At 44.5% G+C, this 13,065-nt stretch overlaps 1 protein-coding gene across 1 annotated transcript in view; it reads left to right on the forward strand.

Moving 5' to 3' along the window:
- Positions 1 to 13,065, forward strand: part of AGBL1 (AGBL carboxypeptidase 1) — a 298,518-nt gene that overhangs the window by 74,800 nt on the left and 210,653 nt on the right. The window contains exons 15-16 of the mRNA XM_074600621.1: positions 1,021 to 1,108; positions 11,582 to 11,726. Coding sequence (XP_074456722.1) covers positions 1,021 to 1,108; positions 11,582 to 11,726 — 233 coding nt within the window. The remainder of the gene's footprint in view (positions 1 to 1,020; positions 1,109 to 11,581; positions 11,727 to 13,065) is intronic.

Below are 13,065 nucleotides of genomic sequence, written 5' to 3' on the forward strand. Positions count from 1 at the left end.
ACTTTCAAGCACCACCTCCTCCCAGCACAAGAACAGCCAAGAGCAGGCTCAGGGGGCAACTTATCAACATGCGTAAATACTTGAAAAGGGTGTTTTTCCCTGTCTTAAAAACTCTTCACAGAAGTGCCACCAGCATCATTGCTGGGCTCAGCTGTGGCTGGGCTGGGTTCGCTGGAGATGGCTGGCACCACCCCAGGGCAGAGCCCACCCCTGTGGCCCTCAGCCGCCAGCACCTTGCCAGGGACACCCCACACAGAGAACTCTGCTGCTGAGGGCAGGATCCTTACCGTACCTGCAAAAGAGCAGGCAGGTGTGCAGAGCAAAGGAATTGGACACAAAAACCGTCTGCAGATGGGCTGGCTTCATGGAGCTGTGCGTAATGTGCTTCACGGAGCCGCTCAGATCAGGGAAAGCCTGTACCTCGGGGCATGAAATAGTAATGGTTTGGAGGTCAGGAAGAAGTCATCTTCTGGTATAATATGGTAGAAAGATGGATGCTATCGATATCACCATTTATGACACATAGGTATTTAGGTTTAATGGCAAGTTTAAAACCACCTTCTAGTTTTGCTTGCTGCTTTCTGAAGGTATGGTACTGGATGCAGCACAGATCTCTAGTGCTATGGCAGGACCAAGGATTCAGTGATAGTGCAGCCAGACATAAAGTATTGGACTAACCAAATTACTGATTTTGTTATATCGCGATTCCTATTCTTTTCTTCTCCTTCCTCTGTTTGTAAACAGAGAGGGTTGAAGTCCTCCTTTGCAAAGGCAAGTAGGATAATTAATTTTCTAATGAACTGCATTCAGCTCATTTCTTCTGGAGGTGATTTTTGTACAGACATGGTGATATCAGAATAGAGTATGGGGCTTTGGGAAATGTATCTACTTTGCATACACTATCTGTATAGACAGCACAGTAAAAATAATAATAATGCTTCTTGTTTAGCCTTTTCCACCTCACCCCTGTCTCTTCCAGCCAGGAATTCATGTCACTTGAAACTGTTTTGTTTTATGTAGGCATGCAGCTGGTCATGTATTCAGTGAAGGAAGCTCTTCAGGGTAGGCCTCGCTGGCTTCGGGCAGGACATGATATCTGCTACTACAAGTAAGTGCGTTTTTGGCAGATAATTTGTGGCTTCCTTTCCCCTCTGTTCCCCTCCTGTTAACTGTATTGATGTTGTTAACCTTTGACTGCCAGTGCTACCTGTTTCATATGTCTCTAAATTGGTGCTCGTTCAATGTGTTATGTGCTTCCAGCTCCAAGTGAGATCTCTGTATTAGATGCCTGGGGAGAAATGGGGCATGCGCAGAATTCACCTCTGAAGGAGGAGGAGAGGGAGCAGGGGGTGCTCAAACCTTGCTGATGCAGCCGGGAATAGAATCATAGAATCATAGAATTGTTGAGGTTGGAAGGGACCTTTAAGATCATCGAGTCCAACCTTTAGCCTACCCTGACAAGAGCCACTTCTAAACCATGTCCCTCAGTGCCCCATCTACCCTTTTTTGAAACACCTCCAGGGATGGTGAATCCACCACCTCCCTGGGCAGCCTATTCCAATGTTTAATAACCCTTTCAGTGAAAAAATGTCTCCTAATATCTAATCTAAACCTCCCCTGACGTAACTTGAACCCGTTTCCCCTCGTCCTATCACTTGTCACCAGGGAGAAGAGGTCAGCCCCCATCTCTCTACAACCTCCTTTCAGGTAGTTGTAGAGGGTGATAAGGTCTCCCCTCAGCCTCCTCTTCTCCAGGCTAAACAACCCCAGCTCCCTCAGTCGTTCTTCATAAGGTTTGTCCTCCAGACGCCTCACCAGCTTTGTAGCCCTTCTCTGGACACGCTCCAACACCTCAATGTCCCTCTTGTAGCGAGGGGCCCAAAACTGAACGCAGTACTCGAGGTGGGGCCTCACCAGTGCCGAGTACAGGGGGATGATCACTTCCCTAGTCCGGCTCACCACACTATTCCTGATACAGGCCAGGATGCTGTTGGCCTTCTTGGCCACCTGGGCACACTGCTGGCTCATATTCAGCCGGCTGTCAACCAACACTCCCAAGTCCTTTTCTGTCGAGCTGCTTTCAAGCCATTCTGCCCCAATCCTGTAGCGCTGCATGGGGTTGTTGTGACCCAAGTGCAGGACCCGGCACTTGGCCTTGTTGAACCTCATACCATTGGTCTCAGCCCATCGGTCCAGCCTGTCCAGATCCCTCTGCAGAGCCAACCTACCCTCAAGCAGATCAACACGCCCGCCCAGCTTAGTGTCATCTGCGAACTTACTGAGGGTGCATTCGATCCCTTCATCCAGATCATTGATAAAGATATTAAAGAGAACCGTCCCCAGCACCGAGCCCTGGGGGACACCACTTGTGACTGGACACCAACTGGATTTAACTCCGTTTACCACCACTCTCTGGGCACGGCCATCCAGCCAGTTTTTTACCCAGCGAAGAGTACACCTGTCCAGGCCATGAGCAGCCAGTTTCTCCATGAGAATGCTGTGGGAAACGGTGTCAAAAGCTTTGCAAAAATCCAAGTAGATAACATCCGCAGCTTTTCCCTCATCCACTAAGTGGGTCACCTTATCATAGAAGGATATTAGGTTTGATAGGCATGACCTGCCCTTCACAAACCCATGCTGACTGGGCCTGATCACCCTGTTCTCCTGCATGTGCCGTGTAATGGCACTGAGGAGGATCTGTTCCATGACCTTCCCAGGCACCGAGGTCAGACTGACTGGCCTGTAGTTCCCCGGATCCTCCTTCCGGCCCTTCTACATGGAATACAGGAAGTTTGACCCACAAAGGTAGCATAAGTAGCATTAGGTGGCTTTTTCCCCATGCCCAGGGAGAAATAAGCTGGATGGGATTTTTTTTTTTTCTTTTACATACACTGACTTTTCTAGGAGACATAGGAGCTGAGGAGCTAAAGAAAGGGTTAGCATATACATAGGGGTGTTTGGGGAGGGTAGATGTATATACACTATATACCCCTATATAAGTATATATGTAGAAATAGGCATATACAAATTTACTTATTTTTTTGTGACTCTGTCTTTATACCTTAGTATCTTTATGAGCTTCCCTTCTCTGCAAAGCTGGAACTCAAATTCTAGGAGGCAAACTGCGCTGTGACCCATGCTTATTGGCATCACTTTGTCCTGACAGCAGAAACAGTAGGGATTAGCCTTACTCACCATCCTGTGGGAACTTTTGTGTTTCTACTGGGACCAGGCAACAGAGCTGTAAAAGAGTTCTGACAAGCTCAGTGTTGATATTTATGCAAGTCCCCTGTTTCAGGCTGTTTCTGCAGTGTGTCAGAGCCTCAGAAGAAAAACACTAGATCAGTCTCATCTTTAACTTATATTTGAGCTGGAGCTTGACTTATGTGAGAAACATTCTCACTTGGGTATCTCATTTCCATGCAGAAAACTGATCCCTGATTCAGTCTGGCTGTTACAGTCAAAGGAGACAAGCACAGAGCCTGGGGTTTCAGTAGGTTCAATAAACCCTGTTTTATTTTCTTAAGGCTTCTGAAATGTTACTGACAACGTTTATTAATTATTTTAAAGATGGCGATTGGAAGGGTTTTCAGGAGTAGGATAATTGGTATGTTTTGTATTAGAAAATCTGTGCAGAGTTGAAAGCTGAGGGACAGAACAGAACAAGTAGGAAAACTACAGGTGTGAGCAAATGTATTTGGTTGAGTGTCTGTGAGTGGGATGCATGGGAATGATCCAGCCTGGAGTGGTGCAAGCAGGAAGAGGAGCCCTGCATTGGAAAAAGAGGTCACATGTTGAGGACGGACTGCTAAAGCGTTATGGGTTCACATACTTTGTAACCAAATACTGCAGCATTTGGTGTTAATTAACTATTTTTACCTGGCCTTACCTGTCATGACCTGAAAGCTGGGGCTGAGAATGCCCGAGTGACAAGTTTTCCCGCTTTTTTGTTCTTCTAATTGTTTTTTAATGTCGTGATTCTCATTCACCAAGTTGCATCACCAAAATGCCTCGGTGTCTCGGGACCCCATGGGTACTGCATTAGGCACTGTATAAACAAATAAAAAGTCTGGTTGTTGCCCCTAATACCTTGTGGTTGAAGCCACAGGGCTTGGGCTACCCAATGACTGTAGACGGGCAGGGAAATACAAGAAAACAAAAGGTGTTAACATAATTAACAATAATGATAATTGTCTGGCATGGTAAGTTGTGCCCTCAGGACAGAGCTGAACTTTTCTGGAGTTCTAACTGTAGTCCTTTCTTCATGAACTCATGTGCTGAGGCTGATTTTGGAAACTCATGTGAGATAACGGGCTTTCTCTTTGTAAGAAATTGTATTTGTGTTGTAGTTCACAATTTTGCTGTTACGTTCAGAGGTGGCTATGTTCACAAGTGGATTTGTTCAGACTATACCCAAACGACGACAGTGGGCTGACTTCCATAAATAGCAGAGCCTCAAACTTGTGTTGACACACAGAAATTCCAAGTTGTCCCAAATCTCTGTTGTAATCTCTTTTCTTTCTTTCTTTTTTCTTTTTTTTTCTTTTGGGGAGGGCAGTGCCATGCTGAAGGCTCAGATTATCCTCTCTCAACCTGGCATCCTGTCTGTAGCAATCTGAGTAGCTATTTTATTTTGTCCCAAGTACTCTTCACTAACCTTTATTCACCTAACCTTCTCCTACCTCAAGAGCCAATGTGCTGTGGTGCCATGGCTTCCCTGTGCACACCTGTAACCTCTGGCTTCTGTGTGTACAGGCTTCTGGTTGAGCAATCTTTACGTGCTGATTACCATAGCAGTGGCTCCTCATGTCATTAACAAGGCAGTTATTGTGCAGTGATTAAAGCACCGCTGACTTTTGAGATTAAGCCATGATCGTACAATTAAGCTTGTAATCAGATTCTTGTTCAGAATACGTGAGAGAATGGAGTTTTATTGATTTGGAATATTCTGTGTTTTCTAACCGTACATTGAATTACACGTCAACATATTTACCTAGGATACCTGCTCTGGGTGACCCTGCTCTGGCAGGGGGTTGGACTAGATGATCTCCAGAGGTCCCTTCCAACCCTACCCTTCTGTGATTCTGTGATAATTACTTGTTGTCTGTCTCACTGTTTATCCCAGGCTTACACATTTTTGTATACACAAAAATGCATATACACACACATATGCACTTTGACATCTACAGAAACTCTAATTTTTTTTTTGTTTTGGTGATTATTGAAGAGATTCCCAGTCATAAGAAGTTGTATGTGGGAGGGAATGTGAAGAAAGTATGTTTGGAGTTGCTCAGACTTTGGCTCAGAATAGGAGGAGCTGGGATTACTGTAGTGATATCGTGCTCCTTGTGTTTTGGGGAAAAAGCTCACTTTGTTGCATTCACCCTGGTCACAGGCATCCTGGGGTGGGACTGGCACATTTTGAAGGGAACTTAATCCATTACTTTTACCAGGAGTTATGCATACATATGGGAAAATATCATACTTGCAAAAATAAGGAGGAACTCAAAGATGCCTTTAATTTGCTTTCGCAGCAGGGCTCTTACTGGGAGCAACCTCTGAGCTGAAGGACAGTGGGAGGAAAGGCACATTCGCAAGATGTCTGGGGTGATACACGTTGGCTGATTTTTGCTGCCATTCATCTTCACTGTAGATGGGATAGTTCAGTCATAAAGATGAATGCTGGGGCACAGCTCTGTCATCGCGTACTTTTCCCATATGTCTCACGAGAGTTTTTATGTTACGAAGAATATTAGCAGTGCTCTTGTCAAAAGGAAGCCGAGTGACACTTCTGCTCTGTTTTATTGCCTCTCTATGAAGTGACAGGATACACCCATGATAAACAGAGCTGCAGTTACTATAAGATCATCTAATTCACTTGCTGTCTTGGCGGCTTTTATGCGCTGAATAATATTCCTTTCTGGCAAATTATTTAAGGAACAATGGCAGCATGCTGAATTGGTGACAATGTGCTTTTGCCTTTGGTTTCATGGCTCATTCTAAGCGTATTATCTAACCTCCAGCTTTTCCAGACAACAGTCAGTTCACGGATAGTAATGAGGTACAAGGAGTGTTTTGTTCTCAGCTCACCACTAAAGACTTGGCTGTTTGGTGGTCATAACAGTGTCAGAACTAGATCTTTTCAGCATCTTTATAATCACATAAGATTAAATCATTGTCATAGCATTAGCAGGCCACCTCTAGGTTCTAATGATGCCTACAAGAGAGGGCTGGGACAGCAGTCTCAGTCTGCCAGCATCTGCCCTTTGCAGTAGGACTTGAAGACCTTCATAGCAAGGTGGATGTGGGAATATTTAGTTTTGACTAGGATTCTGCCTGCAATCTTGAGAATAACGATGCCTTAACATGGACTTAGCCCTTGAAAAGGAAGTTGTGTTTGTGCATTTTCCAGTTTCTAATGTGGCAGACCCCAAAATAACAGCCATGCCCTGTAAATTGTTAAATACGGCTTTTTTTTTTGGTATACAAACCAGGGTCTTACTAAAGCATATTGCACTTAGCAGCCACACTTAAAGCTGTAAAACTGTCAGGGCATGTAAAACGACGACACTAGACTCCAGATGGGAGAAGGATTTTGGACAAAGGGGATGCATCAGCAGATTAGAAGTGATAAATAGTTTACTTTCCATTTGGACTCTGTTTTGAAATGGCTTAGAAATCTAGGATATTGATATTTTGTTTGGCCATCTTAGTCTAAGCTGATACAGTGCCATATTCCATCACCTACCATACTTTGTAAATGCTGCAGACAGGAAGTCTAAAGATGAGATGACCAAAAGATGTTCTTCTATCGCTTGGTGCTCTTGAATTCTTGAGTTACAATCCAGCTCTTTCACTGGCCTGCCTGTGTCTTTGGCCAAGTGGCTTCACCCGCCTGTGTCTGTTTCCCCATGTATGAAGGATGGAAAACCAGAGTCATTTATCTCCCACCCAAAGAATGGGAAGCAACTTTTAATTAGATAATGCTTGCAAAGGTCTCTTAAGCAAAAAAAAAAAAAAAATATTGTCCAGAGTTAAGTAATAAGTAGCCTTATAATTACTATTAATTAAACTTCCATCACAGCTATGCTAGAAATATACTACCTGTGCATTATTTCTGAAGGAGAACAGCAAGCAAAATCATTTCACTTTTATGAAGTGACTGAAAGGCATGGTAGATACAGCTTGCACAGTGATTTTTTTTAAAAAAAAAAAAAACCAAAAACATTTGGGTCTCTTATTTTTCTTTCCAATAATTGGTATATTAGTTTCTAGACAGCATGTGAAACTTTGAACACTTTTTGAAAGAGACCACAAATAAGGCAGTGAGGACCAGATGTTGCTAGGGTCTTTTTTTTTTTTTCCTTCCTTCTTCCTTGCTTGTTAATTTGGACTTCATGTTGGTATGGCAGAATGTTGTGATGAAAAAGGGGTGAGGAAGAAAAACTATCAGCCTGGTGGAGGAACAAGGAGGCAATAGAGCCATCTTGGGGTGACAGCAGCAGAAGGAGAGGGAGGCAAAGAAAAAATACTATTTCTTTTTTTCCTCGGTTTCTTTTTAAAAGATGCAGAGTTACTGCATTGTATGATAGATTGTAAGGAGACCAGATTATATGCAGTAGGAATACATGATCACTTACACTGCTTACACACAGGTGGTTTTTCTTTTTAATACATGAGTGAAGAATATTGAAGCCTCCCAAAGCCACTGGTGAACTTCCTGTTACTACCAGCTAGTTCCCATAGATTGAACTGGGTGTCAAGAAATGATTTAAAAATCTGGAAATATCTGTTCTGGGTGGGCAGTTTGGAACAGCAGAGGTGCTTGCAACAATGTGCTGCTAAAAAGCGCAGTGAGAGCGCTGTGTATCGGTACCCTCAGGATCATGCAGTGTGAGTACTGTCAGGAGTAAGGACCACTGGCTGCCAGGGTAGCATCAAGGTCAGAGGTGGCTGGTGCTGCAAAACCTCTGGGTTAAGTGGCCACTTTAAATAGGAGAGAGATTTTTGGCTGCGCACTTTCAGACTATAGAGGGAGAAGCCTTTACTGGAGCATTAGGGACAGGTGGGAATAATGTGTATGTAAGATATTTAGGCAGTATCTGCCTTCAAAGATCTGCTTACTCCCACACTTCTAACTACAAAAGTGAATTTGGAGGGGAGGGCTCAGAAGCTCTCAGCACTTTGTGACAGTTCTTTATGAATAAGGTCATCTAACTGTCCAAGTGACAATGAGTATAATAGAGACTAGGGAGATGAGTTTTCCCTACATGTTATGCAAGAAATGGTTCTTAATTATCCTTCACTGTCAAAATTAACAGGAACTAAATTAAATGTCATTGTCCTGACTTAAAAAAAACACCAAAAAGCCCTTAAATCCTCGATCCACTGAAATATATATATAATAGCTAAGTAGATACTTCTATATTTGTAGGTTCATTACTTTTTTTTTTCTCGCCTCTGATTCTTTGTCCACTATTAAGGTGGTTTATTTGCAGGAGAAATGTTGGGGTGAAGGGTTCAGCTGAGAAAAAAAATCATAGGCTTTTCAATTTACCACTGTGACTCAGTGTTCCTGTACTATCTATTGATCCAGTCAGTATCGCTCACCCTACGTGTTCCTGACTATTAAATTCAGGTGAAAACCCAGCAGCATTGTATGTGTCTTCCTTATGAAAAAGAGCTGATTATTTTGGAGAATTTGACAAGAATAATTATCTTTTCTTTCCACCCCTCTGAATAAAAATGAACAGCAGCAAAATAAACTAGTATTGTAAATTTCAGGAGCTGAAATTGCATCTTTTGGTTGCCTCTTCTATTTTGCATTTTAATGCAACATTGATGATAACATTTGTCAAAGAAACCTCACAGTCCTTCAGAATCAGAAGGTTTGGCAACAGCATAATTGGTGCAATATGGGAAAAATATTGTTTGAAATGTATTTATGGATGCGATTTGCTGTGAGGCTTCTCCCTGAAGTGCATGAATTGTATCTTCATTGCTGCTCAAAGGAAACTTTCTTATTCAGCCTGAAGTAATCTCTTTATCAGACTTAAGTCTCCTGCAGGACATCTGGTCCTGGGGCTAGGTTGAGAAGGCCACTTCAAGATTTTGTAGTTTTAGTGAAAGGAGCATGAAGGGCCTAAGTGCACTAGTAGGCCTTGATGGCCCTCACCAGCTTCATGCAGGGTCTCTGCCCCTGCCCATGGGCCAGGGCCACCAGGTCCCTGTCTCAGCTCTGCTGTAGTGATGCTCTGTTGTGCCCCAAAGTTGGGGTGACTCAGGTTTGTGGATTTCCCATGCCAGAATTAAGGTGAAATGACACCAGAGGAGTCCAAACAACAGTTAATATTTTTTAATCAAGCTAACTTATGAATGTGAGCCTTGCATCATGTCATTAAGCTACCATTTAGAAAAATGAGGCAGAGAGAACAGGGAAAATAGAGCGAGGGAGATATCAATGGTCCCAAGTCCAGCTGACAAAATGGCCGTCACGGTCCTGGCGGTGCATGGGGTGGCCCCTCCCAGACCATGTCTTCATTACCCAGACATGTCTTCATTCTGGAGCATTATGGCAGTTTGTTGGTGTTGGGGATGTGCGGGGATGGCTACCCTGGAGCGCGAGGCGATAGCTGACTGGTGAGGGCTCGTGGCTGTGCAAGGCGAGGCGGCCGGCCTACAACAGCGCTGCGCTGCCCGGGCCCCCTACGGTGTCGCTGGGGCTGCCCTGCCCTCGGCTGCGGGGCCGCGCTGCCCGTGGGGGGGCCGGACTGCACCGCTCTGCTCCTCTCCTCTCTGACTGTAGGCCGTTGTGTTGATGCTTCCTTAGTGAGTGTCTGAGGCACTTCTGTGTAGTCTGGGTCTCTGCAGGCTCCAGCTCAGTCACCGCCCTGTCTCTGCTTTGGTATCAACCCTGGTGATCTGGATCCTGATCCATGGACAACCCTCCTGGCTTGACCCAGACGTGCCTCACCACCACAAACTCGGCTGATGATCTGGACCTGTGGTTGAACATGTCTGCTGTTCCTGGGCATGCCCTGCTCAGGTGCTGTGGGAGGGGACCCTGGCTGGTGAGGCCCCTGCTCCGCTGGCTTCTGTATCAAGCTCGGCTCCCCCTCTCTTAGGGAGCAACTGGTTCTTGCTGCTCCCTGACAGGGAGAGGCTCAAATCTTCCGAAAGGAGGTATCCAAAAGAGGATTTTTTGGGTAGCTCACAACCTGCAAATCTGTGTAAGGCTGCTTCTCTGTGTGCAGTGGCTACCCAAACCCACTCTCCTCCTCTTCCTACTCAGTAAATAGCCTTTGATGATATTTGAAATATTTTTACATATGTCCTATTTGTTTTTTTATTCCTGGAATATCCCTTTTCTTCCTGTGGTGGAACCGAATGGTTTGTTTGGCAGGGTATTCATGTTTTCTGAATCTCCAGGCTTTCACAGAATATTTTGACGTGGCATTGTTCAGGGCTGTGAATAGGTACCTGCGTCTCTGAGCAAGATAATTTGGGTGTCAGAAGCAATACAGCAGTATTAGCTGAATGCAGTAGTTTAAATTCATCTGGACTGTGCTATATGAAATAGTATTAGGTGGCTTATTATGGGCACCTTCACAAGACGAAACAGTACTGCCCCGTACAGTACTGCCTCGTAAGTCCCTGCTGGTCTCTGTATTGCGTGAATCCCAAGTGTCCTGGTTTCAGCTGGGATGGAGTTAATTTTTGTTCTAGTACCTGCTGTGTTTTGGCTTTAGCATGAGAATAATGTTGATAACACATATCGGTTTAGTTGTTGCTAAGTCAGGGGCTAAATCAGTTTTTGCATTAGTCAGGGGCTTTTTCAGCTTCCCACAGAAGCATAGACAGGACAAGCTAGCCAAAAGAATACTCCACACCACAGACGTCATGCTCAGTATATCAATGGGGGTTGGCCAGGGATCTGCAATCGCTGCTTGGGATGGGCTCAGCAATCGATTGTCGGGTGGTGAGAGCAACTTGTGTTGCCTTACTTTATTTTGTATGTTCTTTTACTATTATTGTTATTTTTTTTTTATCTACTGTTCTATTAAAGTGTCTTTACCTCAATCCGCGAGTTTTTCCCTCCTTTTCTCTGTCGTTTTCCCTCCCCTAGTGGGGGTGAGGGAGATGGAGTGAGTGTACCGCTGGATGGTCCTAGTTGCTGTTGTGGTTTAACCCCAGCCACCAAGACACCCTTGAATCTGGTGTGGCAGCATGGTCAGTGGTACTTACTGTCATGATCCTGTTTGCGTCGCTGTCTAGTGAAGCCATGGATTCTCTAACCTTCCTTCTTTTATATGGCCTGTAGGATCGTTGTTGTGTTACTGGATATTGTTTAGCACCGTGTTATATTTTTGTACCTGTTCATTGCTGGGATTGGATTGAGTGTACTTGTATGGAGCTTTTCCAGTCTTGGTGCGATGCCTGGTTGAATTTGGAGCTCATCTACAGCATGAAATGAAAACTCATTCAGAACAAACGCTTCTCTGAATGCTTAGTTCTTTCATGGCTGCTCCAAATGTGCATCTGGAGGTGCTAACCATCTACTTCGGTCTTTTTCTTTCTCTAGAAACCACTACTACTGCAACGCAGCTGCAGGAGGGGGCATGAGAGGGAAATGCTACTACACGCTCACCTTCAGTATCAAGTTCCCTCACAAAGATGATGTCTGCTATCTGGCCTACCATTACCCGTACACTTACTCTGCAATGATGGTAATACTGATATATGCACTTATATAAACTAATAGGCCCGACAGTTTGCAGTTGCCTTGGGTATGAGATTTTTGAGATAGTGTAGCGGAGTTTCTGTATGAGATAACCTGGCGTTCAAACCATTAGTGCTTATACCAGTCTAGAAGATAACACAAACCAAAGATGTCCCCGTTTGCTTGGGTTGAGAGGCAGGGGGCTAAAGGTAGTGACGAGTCAGAAGTGAAAGCTGCCTGCTGCTCCTCCTGACAGAGGGCAACAGCTCAGCTTTCAGAGCTGCACCCACCAATACCCTAGCGCTGGACCTCATTTGAGTGCTTTGTCAGCTGTTTCCCCTGTACCAGTTGGAGGGTCAGTAGGCATTTGTGACATCCCCACCAGTGCTGTCAGTACAGAAACTAAAAGAATACAAGTCCAAAGTGTAAATTGTATTATTGCGTTTTACCAAATTTGCTTCCTGGGGAAAGATTTGTTTTCCACAGCCTTTTCTATCCAGGGGTGGATCATAAGGGAATGTGCTTTCTCTATGATTGATGTAGGAGAGCCCAAGGTTGGAAAGGAAGGTAGGATAAAAGAGGGGAAATGAACAGTTTTGGGAGTAGCTTTGCTTTGTTGTGAAACATGAGAAAGATGTTACTGAAAAAGAAGACAGTTCCAGTAGATCAGTTCCCCTTCCTTCTCCCCCCTAGTTTCAATTGTCAGCGCTTCTTCTGGGCAATAAATGCTGGTGTGGGTTGGTGAAGTTTGGGCTCACTCTCTATTTTATGAAGGTATCAGACTGCCATTACCAGATATGAAAGGCTATGCTTTCAAGGAAGACCACGTCCTCTCCCACTTTCTAGCCATGCTGCTTGGCGTGCCAGCATAGTTAGGCTCAGATTAATTCTCAAACAACAGTCTCGTGTCGATTGCTTTGCATCCTGTTATAGATGTTCAAAGAAACTGCTTCCAGTATCTGGGAGAGGGCCAGTCAAGCCTTCAGAGTCCAAATTTGCCTGCCAGCTCACTTCTCATTAGGCTTATGAGTACCAGCTACTCCTCAAAATCAATGAGGAAGAGAGTATGCTCCAGTCGTGGGGTTTGACCTATAGCCTTGGAAACACGTATATACTACAGTCTGCAGGGGAAAAGACAATACCGAAGAACTAGGAGGACTTATTCAGCACCGTACTTTATTACGGAAATGCACTGCCTCATCATTATTTTACTGTTATTGACTTCTATCTTATGCTGGCACAAAAGCAAGGGAGACTTGGAGAGTTTGTGTGCTCTGGGAATCCCTGAATATCTCACCTGATCCTGAATGAATAGAATAGAGATGAAAAAGATGTTATACCTAGAC

This window comes from Larus michahellis, chromosome 9, assembly GCF_964199755.1.
Source record: "Larus michahellis chromosome 9, bLarMic1.1, whole genome shotgun sequence".
NCBI classification, from domain to species: domain Eukaryota; kingdom Metazoa; phylum Chordata; class Aves; order Charadriiformes; family Laridae; genus Larus; species Larus michahellis.